The sequence below is a fragment of the Hemitrygon akajei genome, chromosome 20 (assembly GCF_048418815.1).
Source record: "Hemitrygon akajei chromosome 20, sHemAka1.3, whole genome shotgun sequence".
Lineage (NCBI taxonomy): Eukaryota > Metazoa > Chordata > Chondrichthyes > Myliobatiformes > Dasyatidae > Hemitrygon > Hemitrygon akajei.
Window position 1 is genome coordinate 21,621,694 of NC_133143.1, and position 22,615 is coordinate 21,644,308.

At 40.8% G+C, this 22,615-nt stretch overlaps 1 protein-coding gene across 1 annotated transcript in view; it reads left to right on the forward strand.

Annotated features, from left to right (window-relative positions):
• Positions 1–624: 624 nt before the first annotated feature.
• The window catches only part of stmnd1 (stathmin domain containing 1), a 28,789-nt gene continuing 6,798 nt past the window's right edge, over positions 625–22,615 (forward strand). The window contains exons 1-3 of the mRNA XM_073024683.1: positions 625–655; positions 835–1,025; positions 17,470–17,632. Of these exons, the coding sequence (XP_072880784.1) occupies positions 625–655; positions 835–1,025; positions 17,470–17,632 (385 nt within the window). The remainder of the gene's footprint in view (positions 656–834; positions 1,026–17,469; positions 17,633–22,615) is intronic.

Sequence of the window (22,615 nt, forward strand, 5' to 3'; positions counted from 1 at the left end):
CTCCTCCTTGTTATTTCTTCAAAGAATTCCAGCAGATTTGTCAGGCAAGATTTTCCCTTGAGGAAACCCTGCTGACTACAGCCTATTTTATCATGTACCTTCAAGTACTCCAAAATCACATCCTTAGCAATCAACTCGAACATCTTGCCGACCACTGTAGTTTCCTTTCTTCTGCCTTTCTCCCTTCTAGAAGAGTGGAGTTACATCTGCAATTTTCCCTGGGGATCAATTAAGTATGTCTGTGTTTTCCAGTTTTCTGGAACCATTCCAGAATCTAGTGATTCTTGAAAGATCATTACTAATGCCTTCATAATTTCATCAGCCACCTCTTTCAGAACCATCTGGTGCAGGTGACATATCTACCTTCAGACCTTTCAGTTTCCACGGTAATACTGATACATCCGACTTTAGATTCTCTTTCTCATATTTCAGAGTGAATTCAATCATATTATGATCACTTGTCCCCAAGGGTTCTTTTACCTTAAGCTCTCTAATCCATTCCGGTCATTGGACAACACCCAGTGCAGAACAGCTGATTCCCCAGTGGGTTCAACCACCAGCTGCTCTAAAAAGCCATCTCGCAGGCATTCTAGAAATTCCCCCTCTTGGAATTCCGCACCAACCATGTTGAACCCCCAGGCGAACCCATTAAGAGGTAATGAGCCATTTATTTTAAGAGATGGATAAACGGGGGCTAATACCAGACGTCCACGTTCTTTCTATTTGCGCCTCCGTTTTAATTGGGATATTTAAAGCGAGGGTTCCAGCTGGGAATGCCGCAGTTCCCGGGGGAGTGTGCGCGCAGACAGGCTTGACTGACGTCCCGTATTGTAGTAACACGCCATGGTAACGGCGGAGTCCACGGCAACCACAATGCGGGGCGGGGCCGGGCCGGGCCGGGGGCGTGTAACCGGCGTGCGGGCGGAGCAGACAGTCGTGTGCCGGTCGCGATGGGATGCGGCGCGTCCACGGTTTGCAAGCATTCGGAGGCCGACGCAGAGAACCGTCTAGAAAGAAAACGCAAGGTAACCGGTGCGGCAGCCACCTAGCGTTTAACCTGCTTAGACAGGCACGGAGAGCCCACAAAACACACTCTCCCCAACCTAATGGCAAATACCAACACTGGAATATTAAAACATTGCTGGAAAAGAGTAGTTATCTCTCCATTCTACCTGCTTCGTTTCTGTAGGATTTTTGAGTGTGGCTCTGGTTTGTCAGCATCTTCACAAACTCCCATCTCTTCTACATCAAAGTCCCTGCGACAAGTCCACCTTTAAGGCTAAGTCCTGGACTTTTATCACTGTTGTTCAGAAACTATCCCAAAATCACCATAACTGACCACCAATTTCCATATTCAGTACATAATTACGTAAATCCACGTGAAAAGAGGATAACGTTAAGTTCAATTTGTGAATTTGGTTATGGCAATTTGGGGTAATTAAAAATACACAGATAAAGTCCCAAGATTACGTCACTCTGCTAGGCTGGGACTTATCTATAAAAGTAGAGCAAACAAATTATCTTTGGTACTTGGTCAAGTATAGATAATAAACCTGCTAATCTTTCTGTGTGCTTGTGTATGCATAGACATACAGTATACTGGTTTACTATTAGCTGTACCTGTGCCACGTATGACAGGTGACTTCACACATACGTAAGCATGCATATGTATAATTTGCATGTATTTTGCATATGCTCTTCTATAAGTATGTTTTTAATCTTTAATTTTTTTAGAAGATTGTAAAAGAACAATCCAAAGAGAATTGACTATACAGTAATAGATGTAAGAGATGGTGTGATGTAATTTGGAATGACATTTTAAAGGCACTTTTTTTTTAGATTGAGGACCCTCAGTCCTCGTTTATTGTCATTTAGTAATGCATGCATTAAGAAATTATACAATGTTCCTCCACTATGACATCACAGAAACACAAGACACCAAGACTGACAAAAAACCACATAATTATAACATATAGTTACAACAGTGCAAAGCAATACCATACAGATGTTCCTCCGTGCTTCTCACGTCCGTCTCCATCAAATCAGGATTGTACACGGCTCCCTACTTGTCAGGTTACAGATATTCATCCCGGAGTGGCCGCTGCGCGCTGCGTCGCACCGCCGTCTTCTCCAACTTTGCATGAGTACATGGATAGGAAAAGTTTTGAGGGACATGAGGTAAATGGGACTATCTTAGTTTTACATCTAAATATGAAAGGCCTGTTTACTGTAAAATTCTTTGACTCTACTGATGTTACAGTGTAATGTGAAAAGTGTACTAACACCACATGAAGGCAAGAACTGACCACTGCAATGGAAACGGTGAGACTGCAGATGCTGGAATCCAGAACTAACTGCTGTGCATTGGTTCAAAGTTCAAAGTAAATTTTATTATTATAAATACATATATGTCACCATATACAATCCTGAGATTCATTTTCTTGTGGGCATACTCATTAAGTCTGTAGCAGGGGTTCCCAATTTTTTTTATGCCATGGACCAATTTCATCAATCTACGGATTCATGGACCACAGGTTAAGAACCCCTTGTCTACAAGATAATAACCATAACAGAATCAATGAAAGACTACCCAACTCGGACATTCAGCCAGAGTGCTGAAGACAGCAAACTGCAAATACAAAACAAAGAAATAATAATAATAAATACATAAGCAATAAATATCAAGAACATGAGATGAAGAGTCCTTGAAAGTGAGTCCATTGGTTGTGGGAATATTTCAATGATGGGACAAGTGAAGATGAGTGAAGTTAAACCCCTTTGGTTCAGAAGCATAATTGTTGAAGGCAAGTAACTGTGAACATGGTGGTGTGAGTCCTGAGGCTCTTGAACCTTCTTCCTGACAGTAGAAATGGAAAGAGAGCATGTCCTGGATGGTGGGGGTCCCTGGTGATGGATGCTGCTTTCCTGTGACAACATTTCAATTAGTTATGTTCAATGGCTGGGAGGGCTTTATTTGTGATGGACTGGGATGTATCCACTACTTTTTGTAGGATTCTCCATTGGTGTTTCCAGACTAGGCTGGAGATTCAGCTAGTCAATATACCTTCCACTACAAATCAGTAGAGCTTTGTCATAATTTTAGATGTCCTGCCGAATCTCCACAAACTCCTAAGGAAGTTGTATTAGCTACCATGATTTCTTTGTAATTGCACTTACGTGCTGGGTGCAGGAAAGGTCCTCCATAATAATAACACCTTGGAATTTAAATTTACTGACCCTCTCCACTTCTGATCCTTGGATGAAGACTGGTTCATGGACCTCTGGTTATCTTCACTTGAAGTCAATAATAAGCTCCTTGGTCTTGCTGACATTGAGTGAGAAGTTGTTGTTGTTGTGGCACCACTCAAGCCACATTTTCAATCCCCCTCCAATGCACTGATTCATCACCATCTTTGATTCCACCTACAACAGTGGTATCATCAGCAAACCAGAATATGGCATTGGAATTGTGCTTATTTCTTTTAATGTATAACCCATGTAGATTGTACTCTATGATTGTTGTTCTTAAATTCTTCAAAAACTTTGTCGGTAGGGTTAACATGTGAAACAGTCATTAGGTGAAGACCTTCAGCATAAAAAGGAAGACCAGCACTTGGCATGGGAGATGATGCGAAAATAGAAGGTTCCACCCTGTTTACAAGAGTTGTCCATTGAAGAGCAATTTAGTACAAAAATCCCTCACCACTCCATCAACAACAGCTCAACAACTGAGTCAATATTTCCATCCTGAAATAAACTACATGTACTGAAAAACAGTATAACTAATCAAATGAAATTATTATATAGGTTATTCATGTAAAATAATCAATTGATACATAAATACCCTGCACTAAACAGTCTTAAAAATGTTTATTGTTTTACATTATTACATACTCTTTTCTGAGCCTATATTAAATGCTATTTTATCACTTTCCCTGTGTCTACAAATTTCCTTGAGGCTTCAGTATAATTGATAAGTGGCTGCTGTGGTTTGATTAGGGAATCTGGGCAGGGCAGTGTCCAACTGCAGACTGTTTTAAGTAGATAGCTATTGATACAGCCCGGGCCATCAGAATTCTAGTACCAGAATGTGCATTGGTAAAACAGTGACAAGAATCCATACAAAAACTGAGCAGGGGGAGGAAATCTCCCGGTCAAGCAGCATCTGTGAGAGTTCACAGACAGTTGATATTTCAGGATGAAACCCTTTGTCTGGACTGAAAAACAGATGGGAGATAGCCAGTATGTGAAGTTGAGGGGATGAGATGGGACAGGAGCTAACGACTGATAGACGGATCTAGCTGAGGAGTGATTGTCAGATGGAGTCAGGGGGGAGTGGGAAGCATGGAGATAGCTACAGAGGCAGGGAGATGATATGGGGACAACAAAGGACTAAAGATTATGGAATATAATAAAAAGTAATTCAAAGAATTCTCTTCAAAATTCTGGTAAAATATTCATATTTTTGTACAACTCTACACCTAGTGTTGTTATGTTCTCATCTGGCTCCATGGCAAGATTAATATTTAAAGTTAAATGTTATTGCCCTTAAGGAGACAGCCTTCATAGACAACTATTGTATTTGCAGTGAAGATAATGCCAGTGTGCTTTTAGCAAAGGAGGTCTGTATTTTCATTCAGAAATGATGAAGAAACATTTTTCCGTGTCAAGCCTGTACGTGGCCTTGTTAGTTCTATCATATAGCTCAGCATACTGATCCCAGTGTTTAAGATGCACGTGGAATTTTCATCAGATTGCATCTCACTTTTAGCTACAACTGGTGTTGCTCCACACTAGCCCCTTTATTGAGGAAGGGTTCTCTGCCCTCTCATTGAGCAGAAGGTACAAAGGTTTGAGAGCCTATACCATCAGGCTCAAACCTCTATCCCATTGTTATCCAACTCTTGAACAGATCTCTCATATTCTAAAGATGAATTAATTCTTCATCTCCTAACCTACCAAGTTGTGGCCCTTGCACTTTATATATCAACCTGCACTGCACTTTCTCTGTAACGGTAACATTGTATTCTACATTATGCTTTCTTTGTTCTAGCTTGATGTACAGTATGGAATGATCTGCCTGGCTGGATGGATTGCACTGTAGTTTGGTACATGTGACAATAATAAACCACTACCAAATACGATAAAATGGTAATACCATGCCATGAGATTGCAGATTATGGTGCTTGACAACTTTGCCTGTGCTCCAGGTCCACAGTACTTCATGTTGGATCATCTTGTTAATGTGGTGCTCAAACAAAACATGATGGAAGTGTTATCTTCACTAGGACTGGACTGAGGTTACTCTTGCCAATGCAATCATGAGTTGATGGACATACTCAGAAGGTTTGGTGGGGACAACTCTTTCCACTAAAGTGCTTCTCTCACCATTTGTAACAGATCCATAGAAACATAGAAAACCTACAGCACAATGCAGGCCCTTCGGCCCACAAAGCTGTGCCAAACTTATCCTTACCTAGGCTTCCCATAGCCCTCTATTTTTCCAAGCTCCATGTATCCATCCAGGAATCTCTTAAAAGACCCTATTGTTTCCACCTCCACTACTGCTGCTGGAAGCCCATTCCACGCACTCACCACTCTCTGTGTAAAAAGCTTACCCCTGACATCTCCTCTGTACCTACTTTCAAGCACCTTAAAAATATGACCTCTCATGCTAGCCATTTCAGCCCTGGGATAAAGCCTCTGACTATCCACATGATCAATGCCTCTCATTATCTTGTACACCTCTATCAAGTCACCTCTCATCCTCTGTCATTCCAAGGAGAAAAGGCAAAATCCACTCAACCTATTCTCATAAAGCATGCTCCCCAATCCAGTCAACATCCATGTAAATCCCCTTTGCACCCTTTCTATGGTTTCCACTTCCTTCCTGTCACTACAAGACCAGAATTGAGCACAGTACTCCAAGTGGGGTCTGACCAAGGTTAGCTGCAACATTACCTCTTGGCGTTTAAACTCAATCCCATGATTGATGAAGGCCAATGCACCGTAGGCCTTCTTAACCACAGACTCAACCTGGGTAGCAGCTTTAGGTGTCCTATGGACTTGGACCCCAAGATCCCTCTGAACCTCCACACTGCCAAGTGTCTTACCATTAATGCTATATTCTGCCATCATATTTGACCTATCAAAATGAACCACCTCACACTTAAATAGGTTGAACTCCATCTGCCACTTCTCAGCCCAGTTTCCTATCAATGTCCAGCTGTAACCTCTGACAGCCCTCCACACTATCCACAACACCCCTAACTTTGTGTCATCAGCAAATTTACTAACCCATCCCTCCACTTCCTCATCCAGGTCATTTATAAAAATCACAAAGAGTAAGGGTCCCAGAACAGATCCCTGAGGCACACCACTGGTCACTGGCCTCCATGCAGAATATGACCCATCTACAACCACTCTTTCCCTGCTGTGGGAAAGCTAGTTCTGGATCCATAAAGCAATGTCCCCTTGGATCCCATACTTCCTTACTTTCTCAATAAGCCTTGCATGGAGTACCTTATCAAATGTCTTGCTGAAGTCCATATACACTACATCTAATGCTCTACCTTCATCAGTGTGTTTAGTCACAGCCTCAAGAAAATCAATCAGGCTCGTAAGGCACGATCTGCCCTTGACAAAGCCATGCTGACTATTCCTAATCATATCATGCCTCTCCAAATATTCATAAGTCCTGCTTCTCGGAATCTTCTCCATCAACTTACCAACCACTGAAGTAAGACTCACTGGTCTATAATTTCCTGGGCTATCCTTACTCCCTTCCTTGAATAAGGGAACAACATCTGCAACCCTCCTATCCTCCGGAATCTCTCGTATCCTCACTGATGATACAAAGATCATCAGCAATCTCCTCCCTCGCTTACCATAGTAGCCTGTGGTACATCCCATCTGGTCCTGGTGACTTATCCAACTTGATTCTTTCCAAAAGCTCCAGCACATCCTCTTCCTTAATATCTACATGCTCAAGCTTTTCAGTCCGCTGCAAGTCATCCCTACAAACACCAAGATCCTTTTCCATAGTGAATACTGAAGCAAAGTACTAATTAAGTACCTCTGCCATCTCCTCCGGTTCCATACACACTTTTCCATTGTAACACTTGATTGATCCTATTCTCGTCATCCTTTTGCTTTTCACATACTGTAGAATACCTTGGGGTTTTCCTTAATCCTGTCCGTCAAGGCCTTCTCATGGCCCCTTCTAGCTCTCCTAATTTCATTCTTAAGCTCTTTCCTGTTAGCCTAATAATCTTCTAGATCTCTATCATTACCTAGTTTTTTGAGAGTTTCATAAGCTCTTCTTTTCTTCTTGACTAGATTTACAACAGCCTTTGTACACCAAGGTTCCTGTACCCTACCATCCTTTCCCAGTCTCAGTGGAATGTACCTACTCAGAACCCAACGCAAATATCCCCTGAATATTTGCCACATTTCTAACGTACATTTCCCTGAGAACATCTGTTTCCAATTTATACTTCCAAGTTCCTGCCTGATAGCCTCATATTTCCCCTTACTCCAATTAAACGCTTCCCTTACTTGTCTGTTCCTATCCCTCTCCAATGCTATGGGAAAGGAGATAGAATTGTGATCACTATCTCCAAAATGCTCTCCCACTGAGAGACCTGACACCTGACCAGGTTTATTTCCCAATAAATACCAGATCCAGTATGGCCTCTCCTCTTGTAGGCTTATCAACATATTGTGTCAAGAAACCTTCTTGAACACACCTAACAAACTCCACCCCATCTAAACCCCTCACGCTAGGGAAATGCCAATCAATATTTGGGAAATTAAAATCTCTCACCACAACAACCCTGTTATTACTACTCCTTTCCAGAATTTGTCTCCCTATCTGCTCCTCAATGTCCTTGTTACTATTGGGTGGTCTATAACAAAAATCCAATAAAGTTATTGACCCCTTCCTATTCCTAACTTCCACCTACAGAGACTCTGTAGACAACCCCTCCATGACTTCCTCCTTTTCTGCAGCCGTGACACTATCTCTGATCAGCAGTGCCACACCCCCACCTCTTTTGCCTTCCTCTCTGTCCTTTCTGAAACACCCTGGCACTTGAAGTAGCCATTCCTGCCCCTGCACCATCCAAGTCTCTGTAATGGCCACAACATCATAGCTCCAAGTGCTGATCCACACTCTAAGCTCATCCCCTTTATTCATAATACTCCTCGCATTAAAATAAACACGTCTCAAACCATCAGTCTGAGTGCGTTCCTTCTCTATCACCTGCCTATCCTCCCTTCCGCACTGTCTCCAAGCTTTCTCTATTTGTGAGTCAACCTCCCTTGCCTCCATCACTTCAGTTCGGTTCCCACCCCCCAGCAATTCCAGTCTGACAATTCAGCTGTTCCGCATTTAAACCATTTTAGCATGATGGTGCTTGATATTGAAGTCTGCACGAGGGTACATTCTGTGCTCCTGTAACTGCTGGAGCTTCTTTCAGATGTTGTTCTATACAGAGGATTGAGATAGTAAACAGTATGAGGTGATTTAATCCAAAGAGATTTCATGGGTTTCATAAGCCTTCTATGAAAATGCCATGACTACCATCTCTCAACTGTAGAACTGTGCCAGCACATCTCATCAGTGATGCAGGACATAATACAGGGGCTGTGATGGAGCAGCTTAAGAGATTTCCTGAGTGAGAAGATTTTACAAGGATGGCGATGTCTGGCTGTTACTTGTTCAGGTTATGACATGGTTCTCACACTTTAGGCATGTCCCCAGATGTTCCCAAGGAGGATTTTACAAAATGAACTGAGTTGATGTATGCCTTTGTATCTAGGCTGATGCAAAATGTTCCATCTAGTTTTATTCTTACTATTTTTCTTGTATTGGTTTGGCATAGCTGAGACTTGTCTGACCCATTTTACTAGAGAATGAAGTTGGGAATCACATCCAGGTCATGCAGAGCTAGCATAGGAGAAATATTTCCCTGAGAGATATTATAAAACCAGGCAGGTTTTTGCCACAATCCAGTAGCTTCACCATTGCCTTACTGGCACCGTGTTTTTTATCGCAGATTATTTAATAAGTTATATTTAAATTCCCAAAGTGCCATGGTGAGATTCATGACTCTGGTCCAGTAATTCTGTTGTAGCCCTATCCCTTGGAACTATGCCTATGAAGCCACTCAGCCACTTCTCCACATTGTTTCCAGCTGGTCTGACAGCACATCCTCTTATTTCAAGAACAGCATTTGCAGGATTCAGTTCATCCAAAGGATGTAGAAGAGTAAAGGGCAATGTTTAGCACAAGGTCATGGCATCATCATGTAGATCCTCATATTTAGTTACACTGGGTAATGTTCTAGGTGTGTCCTTTACTGTTCTCTATTGAACAAGATTTAACGATAATGGTAGAATGAGGAAAATGCTGGGTTATAATGTAAAAGTAGCCAAGAGCAAAGGAGTAATTATGTAGTTTGTGTAAACGCAAATCTTATGGCTCTGAGCTCCCTTGACTGTGCTGGCTCTATAAAACATCTATCAATTTGTACTACTTCCACTTTCTTTCTCCACAGCCCTGTATTTTGCTTTTCCTCTTAAAACACTTGTTCAATTTGTTTTTGATTTGCTTTTAACTCCTTTCCTAGCAGTGCATCTCAAATCATTGTAACTTTCTTTGTGGAAGTAGGTTTTCTCATCTGCTCTGAAGTTGTTTTAGCAGTTACTTTAAAACTGTGTCCTCTGGTTACTCGCCCTTAGGTCAGTGGAAGCATTTGCTCAACAAAGCCCTTTATAATTTTAAATTTTTCCAATAAACATTCTCTTGACTTTCTGCTTGGACTAGAGAAAATTCCGGGTTTGTATTTTTTTCAGATTAGTGTGAAGTGAACAGGAAAACAAATGATTGAAATGCAGTGTATCCAACCAGACGATTTCCTTTGCTGCCCATTTGCTTTCTGCCAAATATTGCCAGAAACTGATGTGGTAACTCTGTTTTTGTGAACAATAACAACATCTTTACGAGGTGTATCCTATGACTAACTATTGTCTGGGGCACCACACTATTTATAGAAAGCTGAAGAGATGCATTCTCTGGGGGGGTCCCTCAAGAAAGAGGAAACACCTTGTTATGAGCTACAAAACCATTCAGATTAAGCCTGTTAGTGTGAAACTACAAAATATCCTATTGTTGTAAGCAAGGGTTCATAGCCTCTGTACCCAAAGCTAAAGAGAGCACAGCAAACCTGAATAGGGGCAGTTCAGCAAAGACTCAATAAGAGGCAACCAATTGCAGCACACCAGAAGACTGTTTACTATACAACATTAAGAAAGGATGAGCTTTGAAAAGACCACCATTTGTGACTATACGAGGGGTGATTGATAAGTTCGTGGCCTAAGGTAGAAGGAATCAATTTTAGAAAATCTAGCACATTTATTTTTCCTACATTTACACACTTAGTCCAGCGGTTGTGGAGCATACGGATCCCTTCTTTGTAGAAGTCAGTATCTTGGACCTCCAGAAGTGGTCCACAGCATGGGGTGATGAGTTATTAACTTCAAACTTCCTGCATTTTCACTCAAAGAGCTGAACTGCACGTGCATGTAACGAGAGCTGTATAACTCATCTCCTTCTACCTTAGGCCACAAACTTATCAATCACCGCTGCTGTGGGCTACTTCTACAAAGAAGGGATCCGTCTGCTTCACGACTGTTGGACTAAGTGTGTAAATGTAGGAGGGGACTATGTTGAAAAATAAATGTGCTAAGTTTTCTAAAATTGACTCCTTCTATCTTAGGCCACAAACTTATCAATCACCCCTCGTATGTATTCCAAGAAGAAACCAAAAAACTATAGTGATCTCAAAAATAAAATACAGATTAATAATGAAGATATTGGGTAAGTACTGACATAATCACTGACTGTTCCATCAAGGACAACCCCCCACCTTAATTGCATGTCCTCTAGTAATAGACATCTCAACCTTGGGAAAATACTGGCTGTCTACTCTAACCTTATAAATTTCTATCAGGTTTCCTCTCAGCCTCCAGTGCTCCAGAGAAAACAACCTAAGTTTGTCCAACTTATTATAGTTCATATGCTCTCATCAGACAACTCCCTAATAATCTACTTCTGCACGTTTTGCAAAGCCTCCACATCCTATAATCTGGTGACCAGAACTGCACGCAATTCTCTAACTGCAGCCTAACCAGTTATATACAGCTCTACTTGCCACATGACATTGCCCATGAGTAATATTGACAATGCTAATTATCTTTATAGAATGACCCTGTTAGGAAGACACTTGTTGAAAGAGCTGGGCATTCAATTAAACTTGTATACCATGTATGTATGCTTCAGCATTCATACACAAGCATTAAGGGGCATCAAGCTCACATACAAGCTAATCTTGTTACAGTAGTGACACCCTTTCAACAATTATTAAGAAAGATGAAGCATAGTGATGGAGTTAGGATCAGCAGAAGGCCTCCACCTTATGCAAGGAAAGCCTCTGTTATTAGTCAATTTTTAGTACATCCCAACATCATATTTGTGTTTGATCTGATTTGCAATGTTTCAGTTTTCATGAATGATGCATAGTTTAACAATACCATGGGTGGGGGCTGCAAATCCTATGCATACAGCATGCTGACTAAAAGTGAAGAAATAGGTATAAGTTATCAATAAATCTTTCTGGATTATATTTAGGAGCCAAAAATGTCAGCAATCCCTGCAGGGAGAACATGCATACTAGCTACAATCTACAAGCTGGATACAAAACCTACAATTTCCACAGTATGCAGTGTATTGTATGTAATATTGGTTGTAAACAATGATTTTTGCTTTATTGCTTTTCCTTCTTTAAGGATTATGTCATGACACCAAGTGTTGTTCAGATTGAAACAATTGGAAAGATTTAGATGTATAGATGGGATCATACTATGCAGAGACAGGACCTTCAGTTTACCATTTCTGAGCTGACCATCAATAATCTAGCTATCTTCTAGCACTTCACTTGTGGTCTTTTGTGGTCTCCATGCAATTTTAAATGCATAGCTAAATCCTTATTAAATGTAGTGACACTCCCTGCCTCTAACATTCCTTCAGGCAGTGTCTGAGATTTCATTCCCACTCTGACTGAAATAATTCTTCCTCAAGTCTTCTCTTAATCTCTTACCATTTAATGTAAACTTGGCCTCTCTGATTATTGATATCTCTGCACAGGGAAATAGTTGCTCATTATCTACCTTGACTATGGCCTTCATAATTTTTCTACTGCATTAATTCACCCCTCAGCCTTTTCTCTGCTCCAAGGGAATCAAACCCAGCCTAAACAGTTTTTGCTCACAAATATAACATTCCACCAATTTCCTAGTGCAATCACACCCTTCATATACTGCAGTGAACTGCATTGCACACAATACTCCAGCTGAAGCCAAACCATTGTTTTATAAAGTTGTACCAGTTTCTCCCTGCTCTTATATTGTATGCCCTGGCTAATGTTGGCAAAGATCCGACATTGTCTTCCTATACAGCAGCCTTCAGAATTCCTTTGATATGCTGTGTACACCAAGGTCCTTCTGTTTGACAACACTCCCCTGGACTCTTCTGCCATCCATTCGGTATATCTTAGCCTAATTACATTACCAAAGTGCATTATCTCACATTTTCAGAATTAAATTCCATTTGCCATTGCTCTGTCCATCTTACCAACTCTTAATATTATCCTCAATTTAAGATTGTCCGCTTTACTATTAAAGTACTATTGATTTTTAGACCAGCTGCACACTTAACTGCATTCACATCGAAATTGTTAAAGCATCTAACAACACTGATCCCCTTGGCATACCACTAGTTAGAGACTTCTATTTGCTAAAATATCACATAAGACTCCTAGTATTAGGCCAATCTTAGATCAAATTTGCCTACTTTTCATGGATCCTGGGGCCTCTTAAACTTTAAACAGTCTTCCCTAGTCAAAGACCTTACTGAAGTCCATCAACTGCACTGTTCTCGTCAATATGCCTTATTACTGTGCAACATTCAATCACATCAGTCAGACAGGAATCTCTATCTAACAAAGCAATGATTAAACCCTATATGCATGACTCATGCATATTACTGCCAATGAAATGTTTTTTGAGTGCAGTCATTGTCATAATGTAGACAGTATGAACTCCAATTGTGCATGAGCTGTGGCTAAGATATTTAAGAACTCCCTGGATGTCTTTTATCTGCCTGATTTGCTACATCCTTGGTTATATATCTCATCCAAAAGGCACAGTTGCATTATCTCACTATTGCACTGTGTTTTTATAGTCACGCCACTGGAATAGGTCTTGAAGTCACTACTTTCTCACCCAGAAACAAGGGCTATCTAACAGTTGGTCAAGTTGTAATAATTTCCAGGCTAACATCTTCAGATGACATAATCTATCAGATTTACATTGAAACAAGCCTGAAGCTTCAAATCAACACACACAAAATGCTGGAGAAACTCAGCAGGCCAGGCAGCATCTATGAAAAAGAGCCAACAGTCAACGTTTTGGACAGAGACCCTTCATTAGGACTAGAAAGGACTTCTTTCTCCTCTTCCCCCACATGCTTACTCTGACTTCTCCCCACCCTGAGTTCCACCAGCATTTTGTGTATGTTGTTTTGGATCTCCAGCATCTGCAGATTTTCTTGCGTTCTTGACGCCTTAAGTCCAGTCAGTTGCCTTGCATTGGTGGATAACTGAAGTGTGCACAAAAGCATACAAACTAATATTCCTGTACTCTTCAATAGTTGTGTCACCACTGTACACACACAGTTTTTATGACTGGGTATGCTCAGTAGGGTGGCATGTGTGAAGTGTAAATGGATGTGTGTAGTTGATAAATTTTTCATGTCGGGTTATTTAAACTTCAATTTATTTTAACCAGAATTTTGCAGATTTTTCCCAATAATTGTCATAGTCATTTCATTTGCTTCAGTTACTATTCTGGATGTTTCAGTTTTAAAGTGGCTATGCTAACAGAGTGGTTAAATTGACAGTTTCCAACTCTATAGTAATTAGCGTAAGAAGGTTGTGAAACAGGAGAAGGGGAAGAGAAGGAAGGGAAAAGAAAGAGTAGGAGACATTGGAAATGTCTTCCTGGGTCCACCATAAGAGACAAATTGATAATGTTTTGATTTCACTGAGCAAAAAGCTGAGAATGTTTGCTATCCCTAAATGCTCAAAGGATAGCCTCATTCTACATACAAAAAGACAACGTTTAGGTTTGGACTGATAAGTAGCAAGTAACATTCACCCCAAAAATGCCAGGCAATATCCATTTACAACTGATATCCCACAGGTTTGTGTAACACACAAGGAAGATCACATTTGTTATCTACCACAAGTTAAGGTAAAAATAAACCTGTTCCTTGCAATCTGGCAGTAATTTTAATAATGGTGTTCTTGGACTGGCATTAGTATGGAGTTACAAGATGTTCACAAAATAATGATAAAATCAGTATGACTAAGGACAAATAATGCTCTGATTGAGCGAGGATTTGGGAATTTGAAGTGTAATGGTCCATTACAATAAAACTTGTCTTACTTCACTCATTGGCAGATAGCAAAGAGAAGATGCATTTACCATAGTGGCCTTTGTGAGTGTGATGAGGGGATACCTATTAAGACAAATGAGGGTGCAGTCACTGCTATGTTAATACCTTCATTGTTAGAGAATAGAGATCAGAGTTATCTCATAGTCCCAGTAGAAGTTACCTCATAGTGGCCCATGACAGGTAAAGCCCTCCCCACCATGCAGCATTAATTGTCAAAGACCTCCAGCATTCAGGCCATGCCCTCTTCTCTCTACATCAGGCAGGAAGTACAGAAGCCTTAGAACCCACATAACCAATTTCTGGAACAGTTATTATCCTATAACAATCAGATTCTTGAACCGTCATGGATTACTTCAATCATCGCTCTTCTGAACTGATTCTACAAACTACAGACTCACTTTCAAGAGATCTTTATAATTCCTGATCTCAGTATTATTTTTATTTGCACAACTTGTCTCCTTTTGTTTATTGGTTGTTTGTCAGTCTTTGTTTTTGTTTTGACATCCAGCACGTAATTCTCCTTAACTTCCGTCGTCTCCACCACCAAGCACATTTTTCCCTGCTCCCCCCACCCTCACTTCCTGCTTTCCACACGATTGCTCTCTACACGACTCCCTTGTCCGTTTGTCTCTCCTCACTGATCTCCCTCCTGGCACTTATCCTTGCAAGCAGAACAAGCGCTACACCTGCCCCAACACCTCCTCCCTCACCACCAGTCAGGGCCCCACACCGTCCTTCTAGGTGAGGTGACACTTCACCTGTGAATCTGTTGGGGGTCATCTACTGTATCCAGTGCTCCCGGTGTGGCCTCTTGTATATTGGTAAGACCTGACGTAGATTAGGAGACCGCTTCGCTGAGCACCTACACTCTGTCCGCCAGAAGAAGCAGGATCTCCCAGTGGTCACCTATTTTAATTCCACTTCCCACTCCCATTCTGACATATCGGTCCATAGCTTCCTCTACTGTCACGATGACGCCACACTCAGGCTGGAGGAGCGACACTTCATACTCCGTCTGAGTAGCCTCAATTTCTCAAGCTTCCGGTAATGGCCCCCCCACTCACTCCTTCATCATTCCCCATCCCCATTTCCCACTCTCATCATATCTTCTTGCCTGTCCATACCTCCATCTGGTCCTCCTCCCCCTTGTCTTTCTTCCATGGCCTTTTGTCCTCTCCTATTAGATTCTGCCTTCTCCAGCCCTGTATCTTTTCCACCAGTCAATTTCCTAGCTCTTTATTTCACCCCTCCTCCCCCTCCTGGTTTCACCCATCACCTGGTGGTTCTCCCTCCCCTCCTCCCACTTTCTTACTCTGACTCCTCATTTTTTTTCTCCAGTCCTGATGAAGAGTCTTGGCCCAAAATGTCAAACTCTTTTCTATAATGCTGCCTGGCCTGCTGAGTTACAGCATTTTGTGTCTGTTGTTTTTATACATAGTTTTTATTGTAAAATTCTATTGTATTTCTTTTTTCTTGCAAGTGCCACCAAGAAAATAAATCTCAAGGTAGTATGTGGCAACACATATATACTTTGATATAAATTGAACTTTCTGATCTTCTCATTTTTTCTGTGCTTTTCCCTCTGACAGCATTAGCAGCAGTAATTGCTGGAGATGGTGGCTCACAGTTACATTACCTAACAGGCAGGTGAGATGTGTGTGAGGTGGGTGTGGTTGGAAGCTCAACCAGCCGAGCATGAGAATATTAGAGAAACTACGGGTTTAATTTAATTTCCAACACTGAATGCTTCCACTGTTTTAATATACTCAAACTGAGTAATCTGATGTATATAGTGGCCCAGTGGCATTTTACCCACTGCTCTGGGAAACCGTACTTGCAGATAGTGTAAATGTTCTTGAGAAACTCACAGTGGCATATTAGAACCCCAGGCAGCAAAGGTCCAGATTTTCTTTATTCTTAAAAACTATTTTTCAATCTCTCTCTCTCACACCACACACACACACACACACACACACACACACACACACACACACACACACACACACACACACACACACACACACACACACACACACACACACACACACACACACACACACACACACACACACACACACACACACACACACACACCTACCTGTACTGAGAAATAAATTGCCATGATGTCATAATGTGTTTATGTCAGTAAAGGGGAATGGGTGTAAAAATTCTCCACCCCATCCTTACAATCAGCATGTATGGTTTCTTATCACCAGGAAACTGAATCACCAGGGACTGAAGGCTGATAAATCCCCAGGGCCTGATAGTCTGCATCCCAGGGTACTTAAGGAGGTGGCTCTAGAAATTGTGGACACATTGGTAATCATTTTCCAATGTTCTATAGATTCAGGATCAGTTCCTGAGGATTGGAGGGTAGTTAATGTTATCTCACTTTTTAAGAAAGGAGGGAGAGAGAAAACAGGGAATTATAGACCAGTTAGCCTGACATCAGTGGCAGGTACCTCAGGACTTGCAGCACCTGGTTCAAGAGCAGTTACTACCCTCAACCATCAGGCTCTTGAACCAAAAGGGGATATCTACACTCACTTAAGGACTCTTTTATCTTGTTATTTCATGCTTGTTATTTATTGCTATTTATTTATTATCTGTATTTGCACAATTAGCTCCAGTTTACAGTTCCTGATGTTTACAGTTTACAGATTCTGTTTACTGTTACTGTGCTATAGATTCTATAGATTTGCAGAATAATAATCTCAGGGTTGTATGTGGTGACATGTATGTATTCTGATAATAAATTTTACTTTGACTATTGAAATTGGCTATAACTGAGTACGTTCAGCATAGGTGTTGACAGTGCTCAATAGAATAACATCAGTTTGAAGTCTGATACTTCAATAACAAGTATATTAATTGATTTTTTTCCTTTTTAGATAAAGGACAATTGGAAAAGCAACAATTTAAATATAATTGATGATCTACCTAGATCCAAAGTGTTGGAGAATGGATCAGTTGCATTGCCCAGAGCAATACAACACTCCTTGCCACCTTTAAGGAAAGCAAACGGGACAATACTGTGGAATGGATTTAATGATGGTATGTTGTTGTCTCATTATAACATAGTAAATGGAAGCATTTACCATGTTAAATACTCCTGCAGAGTAGACATTTGTTTGTAAATAGCTGAGACAGGCCAATCCTCTTCACCCTTTAAACTGCATATGTTAGTTGAAACACATTGCGGGATACTTGTGTCATCAGTTAAATAATTCTTTTATTCTACTGGGATTTTCATGCTAAAAATAGTTCAGGCAAGAATCTACTGGAAAGATGCTCACAATTAGTAAGGTCGGCTATTGACAGATCAGATTACTGAAAAGCACCTTCTTAGTTAGATTGACTTAGTGGCCTGCCAAAAGATAGCTAAAGGTAAGTATTGAGATTAATTTGAATATACAGCTTATTTTGCTTGCCCATTGATGTTAGTTAGCATCACAAAGTATATTTATTTAATGTTCTTTTTTATTTCACAAAATGGAGAGTAAATGAATATATGGGGCAAAATGCAGAAGTTGTTTAGGTGAGAATGCAAGGTCTAACTCTTTGGGCTCTCAGAAGTGATGATCTAGGGCAAAATTAACAGTAACTAGGACAAGTGTGGATTAATAAAGAAAAAATGTGAATCAATAGTAATTGGGTGTTATGATGAGGACAATGCATTTGATATTCTGTAGGTGAATTTCTAAAAAGAGACTGATAAAATGATAAACACAAGAAAATCTGCAGATGCTGGAAATCCAGAGCAACACACAAAATGCTGGAGGAACTCAGCAGGTCAGGCAGCATAAATGGAAGTCAATAAACAGTCAACATTTTGGGCCGAGACCTTTCTTCAGGACTGAGAGGGAAGGGGGAGATGCCTGAATAAAAGGTGGGGATGGGGGAGGGGAAAGAGGCTAGCTGGAAGGTGATAGGTGAAGCCAGGTGGGTTGAAAAGTTCAAGGGCTGGAGAAGAAGGAATCTGATAGGGGAGTAGAGTGGACACTAGCAGAGGGAAGGAGGAGGGGACCCAGGAGAAAGTAATAGGCAGGTAAGAAGTAAAAGGTCAGTGTGGGAAATAGGGGAGGGGTGAGGGAATTTTGTTCACCAGAAGGAGAAATCAATATTCATGCCGTCAGGTTGGAGGCTACACGAACAGATTATAAGGTGTTGCTCCTCCACCCCAAGGGTGGCCTCATCTTGGCACAAGAGGAGGCCATGGATTGACATGTTGGAATAGGAACAGGAATCGGAATTTAAATGTTTTGTTTTGTCACTGGGAAGTCCCACTTGTGGTGGATGATGCGGAGTTGCTCAACAAGTGGTCCTCCAATTACAGTATGAAATTGAAATTATAGTATGAAGGGTTGTGGCAGGAAGTATATAAAGTTGGCTTGGCAGCAGGAAATAGAGATGAGTGATGAACATTTGTTTGGACTGGAGAAATCTATATAATGGTGTGCCTCAGCAATTGGTACAAGGACCACTGCACTTGTTTATATATAATATATGATAATCATTTGGACTTGGATGTATAGGGGATAGTTTCATCATTTACAAGTAACATAGAGAAGTGACATACGGAGAAGTGTAAGGATGGTAACAGAATTTAAAGGGATAAAGGCAGGTTACTAGAATGGTTGGGCACGTGACAGATGAAATTTTATGCAGAGGTATAGGAATGGGCACATTTTGGTCATAAAAGGTGAGGGGAGGCAATGAAATTTGAAGGATGGAAAGCTAAAGTAGGGATGCAGAAACCTGGTGAGCAAATCTTTGAAGGTGGCTGGGAGGCTCAGAATGACTAAAGGATTCTGTGTTTTAAAAATAAATGTAGAACATGCATAAGCAATTAGGAATTTTGCACAAGTAGAGTGCTATGTCTATTTCTAGGCATCAAACTGTAGGAGACAGTGGAGAGAAGAATAACTCTAATGTGCCCAGAGATGAGTGTTTCCAGTGACAATGGTGGATTGGGAAAGCTGGAGTTGATTTTTTGAGAGGAAAGCTGATAGAAATGTTCATAATCATGGATGGTCCAGACAGAAAAACAAGAAATGATAATAAAAAATCAGAGGAAACTAAATTTATCTAATGTAGCGAGTAATCTTGATCTGAAATTCGTAAAGATGGTAGAAGCAGGTTCATCTATGAATGTGAAGGAAGAATTAAATAAAAACTTAGAAACAACGCTGTGCTGGGCATGTACTTGAAGAACTCTTGAAGAAAAAAATTACAGTGCAAAGGCGCTGAGAAAGGGAAAGGATTGGGACTGTATTTCATCTTGGCCAAAAGCCTGCAGGTATTTGATGAGCTGAATGAATATCCCCATCTGTGCTGTAAAGACCCGATGATTCCATAATTGTACTCCTAACACCTTAGAGGAATGCAAGCCAAATTTATGCAATTTGACATATTTAACCCTTTAAGCCCCAGTGTCATTCAGGTGAACCTGAGCTGCACCCACTGCAATCACAGTATTTCTAGTAATATAGGTACATGGAGCTTAGAAAAATAGAGGGCTATGGGTAACCCGAGGTAATTTCTAAAGTAAGTACATGTACAGCACAGCATTGTGGGCTGAAGGGTCTGTATTGTGCTGCAGATTTTCTTTGTTTCTATTTCTGGTTGAGATGCAGTGCCCCCCAAAACTGAACATAGTATTCTGGAAGGCAACTAACTACAGATGCATACAACTGAAGTGTAAATTCAAATTGTAATCCTGCCCAAAGTAGATATTCATTTTTCTCATGCATTAAACATTTAAGATATTAAGTGATTTGGTACCTACAGACATACATGCTGAGTTTCAGAATTGTATTCATCTCTAATGATAGGAAGGTTGGAATATCATAATAACTTTTTTTTGCATTAAAACAGTTTCTCAAGCAAGGAACAAATTGTTGACCAGAATATATTTACACAATAGGTGATCCACAATGCCAAGAGTCAGGTTGAAAATATTTTCCAGTGACTCTTTTCCCACTTCAGATGGCAAAAGATATGTTGGATTGTGGAACTTTGACATCTTTCAGTATTTATATTGGAGGTACAGAGCAATACTGTGTGTGTAAAATGCAGGTTTATTAAGATAGATGTTATTTTATTTTGTCTCGTATAGCTACAGTATTCATTACTGAGTGATTCCAAAAGTCTTTGATTAAACAGTTGAAAATCATGAAAAAAAATGTTAGTTAAGTACCTGAAAGAAAAGGATTTGTTCATGTATAGGAAAGCAGAGGAGTGGGATTAACTGAATTGATCACACATTGAACAAGCCATGTGGTCTCCTGTGCTGCAACCTCTCCACAATTCTGTGGTTGTTGTTTATATTTTATGGAATACTATCATTACTGAGGAGTAAAAGAGCTTTGGACAAAATACCCCTAAAGACATACAAGATGTAAAAAAAAAACATTATCTACGTTATTTTCATTTCTGACACCCCGTCATTCTCCCACTACCATGCCCCAGCTCCTCAAAATGATCTCTAACTGGTGAAGAACACTTCCTACTAAACTGAATAAGTGGCGTGCCTCAGGGTTGCAGATGTTGTTCCTTTATTCAAGAAAGGGAGTAGAGATAGCCCAGGAATTATAGACTAGTGAGTCTTACCTCAGTGGTTAGTAAGTTGATGGAGAAGATCCTGAGAGGCAGGATTTATGAACATTTGGAGAGGTATAATATGATTAGGAATAGTCAGCATGGCTTTGTCAAAGGCAGGTCATGCCTTACGAGCCTGATTGAATTTTTTGAGGATGTGACTAAACACATTGATGAAGGAAGAGCAGTAGATGTAGTGTATATGGATTTCAGCAAGGCATTTGATAAGGTACCCCATTCAAGGTTTGAGAAAGTAAGGAGGCATGATTTCCAAGGGGACATTGCTTTGTGGATCCAGAATTGGTTTTCTCACAGAGTGGTTGTAGATAGGTCATATTCTGCATGGAGGTCAGTCACCAGTGGAGTGCCTCAGGGATCTGTTCTGGGACCCTTACTCTTCATGATTTTTATAAATGACCTAGATGAGGAAGTGGAGGGATGGATTAGTAAGTTTGCCAATGACACAAAGGTTGAAGGTGTTGTGGATAATGTGGTGGGCTGTCAGAAGTTACAGTGGGATATTGATAGGGTGGAAAACTGGGCTGAGAAGTGGCAGATGGAGTTCAACCCAGATAATTGTGAAGTGATTCATTTTGGTAGGTCAAATATGATGGCAGAATATAGTATTAATGGCAAGACACTTGGCAGAGGGATCTTGGGGTCCGAGTCCATAGGACGCTCAAAGCAGCTACGCAGGTTGAATCTGTGGTTAAGAAGGCATACAGTGTATTGTCCTTCATCAATTGTGGAATTGAATTTAGGATCTGAGAGGTAATGTTGCAGTTATATAGGACCTTGGTCAGACCCCACTTAGAGTACTGTGCTCAGTTCTGGTTGCCTCACTACAGGAAGAATGTGGAAGCCATAGAAAGGGTGCAGAGGAGATTTACAAGGATGTTGCCTGGATTGGGGAGCATGCCTTATGAGAATAGGTTGAGTGAACTCGGCCTTTTCTCCTTGGAGCGAAGGAGAATGAGAGGTGACCTGATAGAGGTGTACAAGATGATGAGAGGCATTAGTCGTGTGGATAGTCGGAGGCTTTTTCCCAGGGCTGAATTGGTTGCCACAAGAGGACAGAGGTTTATGGTGCTGGGGTGTAGGTACAGAGGAGATGTCAGGGGTAAGTTTTTTACTCAGTGGTGAGTGCGTGGAATGGGCTGCTGGCAATGAGGCAGACACGATAGGGTCTTTTAAGAGGTTTTTAGATAGGTACATGGAGCTTAGTAAAGTAGAGAGCTATAGGTAAGCCTAGTAATTTCTAAGGTAGGGACATGTTCGGCACAACTTTGTGGGCAGAAGAGCCTGTATTGTGCTGTAGGTTTTCTACGTTTCTATGTTTAATCTTTTGTATTTTGTCATCAGGAACCTCACCTGTTTAGAATGAACTCATTAGATATGTGAAAAAATAAAAAACACAAAATGCTGGCCTGCCGAGTT